Source organism: Tupaia chinensis, unplaced genomic scaffold (assembly GCF_000334495.1).
Source record: "Tupaia chinensis unplaced genomic scaffold, TupChi_1.0 Scaffold000226_1, whole genome shotgun sequence".
Lineage (NCBI taxonomy): Eukaryota > Metazoa > Chordata > Mammalia > Scandentia > Tupaiidae > Tupaia > Tupaia belangeri.
The window spans coordinates 4,690,659-4,694,344 of NW_006159701.1; the positions used below are offsets into that span (position 1 = coordinate 4,690,659).

Genomic DNA, 3,686 nt, shown 5'->3' on the forward strand with positions numbered 1-3,686 from the left:
TCCTCAGGCTGGTATGGCTGCAGAATGGAGGAGGGGCCGTTCCTGAACCAGCCACGCAGGAAGCAGGTCCTGGGGATGCCACAGGTCTCTGTGCCTTGCCTGGCTGTCTTGGGCAAGCAGAACAAGCCAGGATCACACTGTTGTCAGCCCTGGCTTCTTTCCCCATTGTCACCAGCCTGATGGCTTCTGGCTTTCTGCCCTTCAGTTTACTAAGCCTCTTGTTAGGCTTTGGGAATAAGAATTACTTTCTCTTTACATTTTTTCCCCCTTTTTTTCTTAGTTTGCTACAAGGTGCGTGTGCTCATCAGAGAGAGAGAAAGCAAGAAATCACCTGCCAGCGGGAATGGCCATGCCGTAGTCCCCTCTCTTCCATTCTCCTCATGAGGTTTCGGGCATGCATGCACATGGGTCCAGTATGTCTTTCAAGCTGCCAGTTTGGGACTTGAACCATGAAGTCGGTTGTGTGGGATCCAGCTGCCCTAACCACTATGCAAATGACTGGTCTTTCCTTTTTTTTAAATGCAATTTATGTCTTTGAAGAATTCCCTTGTGACTCATATTCTTCTTCTTTTCTTTTTTAAAAAAATATTTATTTTATTTATTATTATTATTTTTTAACTTGCTATAGGGCATGTACACTTATCAGTGAGAAAGAAAGTGAGAAATCAAATCACCAGGTCTAGGACTCGAACCACTGTCGGCCATGTAGGTGTCCAGCACCTTAACCACCACGCTACCTGCTGACCTGTTACTATTCTTTTTGTTAGTTTATTTCATAAGAGATAGAGAAAGAGAGGCTTTCCCCAACAGGGTCTTCATGCCACAATCCACCCCCTAGCCTCAGCCAACCCAGATCATGGCACACACATGCACTTAGTGTGTTCAGGAAGGTGAACCTAGGGCCTTCCTACATGAGTCAAGCGTCACAGAGCATTGACTTGCTGCTAAACTCCCTTCTGGCCCAGGCCTGTGTTCCTTAGGGATTCTGTTTCTTTTTAAGGCAGGGTCCCGCTGTGTAAATAGCCATCCTCCTGCCTCAGGCTCCTGAGTGTCTGAGCCAGGAATCAAACTTGGGCCTCCCACATGGCTCAGCCGGTTGGGTAGCAGCATCTATTAGCATGTGCTGCCAGGCTGGGCCTCTTGAGGGAGTTTTTTTTAAAAAGTCTTCTTGAGAAACACCACGACCTGACTTGAATTAATACCAGTGTGATCTGAGGAATAAAGAGTGCCCTGGTCCCGGTGCGAAGGAAGAATGTTCACTTTATCATCAGGATTCTCCAGGGCTGCCGAGGCATGGTGGGGAAGTCTGGGCTCCTAGCAACTTGAACGTGGCTCAGAAACGAGTATGCCCAGGGGAACCGCCTTCTGCTGGGTTCATCCGTTCGCACAAAGACACATTTACCCGCTACCTGCCTTCCTCACCAGGAAGTGGGTGGGGAGCATGGCAAAAGCCATTGCTTTTTTCTGCAACTCCTAAAAGATGCCTCAGAATAAACCAAGGTCTGATTCTGACCCTAAGCGGAGCCCTCTGCAATTACCTCCTTGTAGTAATTATTCTACCTACTCTATGGCGTGATAAACCACGAAAGCGTCTTTTACCAGAAAATGTGTCTTTTACCAGATTGACTCGAAACTGAAGTGTTCAAATTGTGTTCACGTAGCAGGCAATAATCTAAACCTGCGCCTGGGAGCCCTGCTGCTTGTAAGTTTCAGAGGTAATTCACAAGGATCGTGGACACTGCAGTGGCACCGTGTCAGAGTAGCCAGGGTCTGTGAGGGCATCCTAGATCAGGTTGATTTTGCATCTCCTGGGTGCTGCCACCTGGAATTTGCACAGGAATGTAGAGAGTTCTGTAGCAAAGGCGGCAGAACTTCCTGTATCTTTTTATGATTCTCAACAAAGTGAATTCTAAATCATACCTGAGTGTTGGCCAAATGGATATTAGATTGGGGGCATCAGGAGCCACAGGACCTGCTGCTCCTGGGAAATACATTACGACACACGTTAATGGAGCCGTGTAGCCTGTCACATGGCATGTTTATGTCCTGGGATGAAATTCTCTCTGGAGAGCAGATGGTTCAAGCTTTTCGGGGGGGTGGAGAGTGGTGAAGGTGGATGAAATTGTTAGAAGATTAAAGGCACTGGTTTATTCAGTGTGCTCCAAGCTTTTTTTTAGGTTTTTGCCATAGGACACATGCACTCACCAGAGAGAGACAGAGAAAGGGAAAGTGAGAAATCATCCCCCAGCGAGACAGCCATACCAGAATCCCTTTTCTTTCATTTTCTTAGGATTTTGGGCAGGCAGCACATGTGCCCAGCATGATTTTTAAGCCACCAGGTCTGGGGCTTGAACCGTGGTAGGTCCTGTGGGAATCCACTACCGTAACTCCCACACCACCTGCTGGCCCACAGATTTCTAGTTTTTAACTCTTTCTGTGGCCTTGAGAACATCAGTGCCTTAATCTTAGTTCTACTTACCCTTTGAGGATATTGATTAACCTGGTTAAGAAGCTCCATATGAGGTGAATATTACTTCTTATCATAGACGGCCTTCTGAATGCTTCAAACTGTAGAATCACAGCCTTTGACTAATGTGGTGAATTTAGCAGAAAAAAATGTTAATGCTCCTGCGAAAGGTTCTTTCTTCGTAGTATGGGGAAAGAGGTGCCAACATAGCTTGCATGTCTTTTGCTCTGCAATCCTGCAGGTGCTGGATCATGATGTTTCAAAGGAAGAACCAGTCACCTTCCACTTCCTGGCCAAGTTTTATCCTGAGAATGCTGAAGAGGAGCTGGTTCAGGAGATCACGCAGCATTTATTCTTCTTGCAGGTACACCAGGCAGTGCTTCCCCTCAATTCCGAGAGGACTCGCCCGGGCACGTTTACAGAGCCATCCTGGGAGAACCTGTTAAAATGCCTCTCATTGTAAAAAATGTCCTGTCTCTGTCAAAGCAGCTCCTTTGGTTCTGTAATGGAGAAAAGTCTTCAGAACAGGACTACCCCTGAGTGATGAGAATTGGTGTCAGGCGGAATCGCAAAGGTGTGATGGTGAAGAATGGATATAAGTAGCTACCTACCTTAAAACCTTCTTGAAATTTGGTTGTTTTCTTTTAGCTAGCGGAAAAGTAGCACAGGAAGTTACACAAGAGCTCTAAAGAGAGTGTCTTATAAAGCAGTAGTCTTCCAGAAATTCAAAATGTCCTCTCACTAAGATAGGCCCTGAGAACTCCAGTGATATGTGGTTTATCCCATGTGGTGGTACCTCAGACATCACGCTTCATGCTACTTCTTGTCTAGAATTCTTTTTTTTTTTTAGACAGAGAGTTTTGCTGTAGGGCGTGTGCATTTGCCGGAAAGATATAGAGAGACAGAAGTGAGAAATCACCACCCCTCGGGGGGATGGCCACTGCTACAATCCCGTCTCCTCCATTCTCCTCTTAGGATTTTGGGCATACATGCACACATGTCTGGTGTGAGTTTTTGTTTTTTTTTTTTTTTTTAGAGGTTTTTGCTATAGGGCGCATGCGCTTGCCAGACAGAGAGACAGAGAGACAGAAAGCGAGAAATCACCCCCCAGGGGGGATGGCCACACTGCAATCCCTTCTCCACCATTCTCCTCTTGAGATCTTGGGCACGCACACACACACACCCAGCATGAGTTTAAGCCACCGGGTCCGGGACGTGA

The 3,686-nt window shown here is 46.7% G+C and overlaps 1 protein-coding gene across 3 annotated transcripts in view; it reads left to right on the forward strand.

The window, feature by feature from the left end:
- Nucleotides 1–3,686, forward strand: part of NF2 (NF2, moesin-ezrin-radixin like (MERLIN) tumor suppressor) — a 105,883-nt gene that overhangs the window by 38,112 nt on the left and 64,085 nt on the right. For all 3 annotated transcript variants that reach the window (XM_006147903.3, XM_006147902.3, XM_006147901.3), the window contains exon 3: nt 2,709–2,831. In XM_006147903.3, coding sequence (XP_006147965.1) covers nt 2,709–2,831 — 123 coding nt within the window. The remainder of the gene's footprint in view (nt 1–2,708; nt 2,832–3,686) is intronic.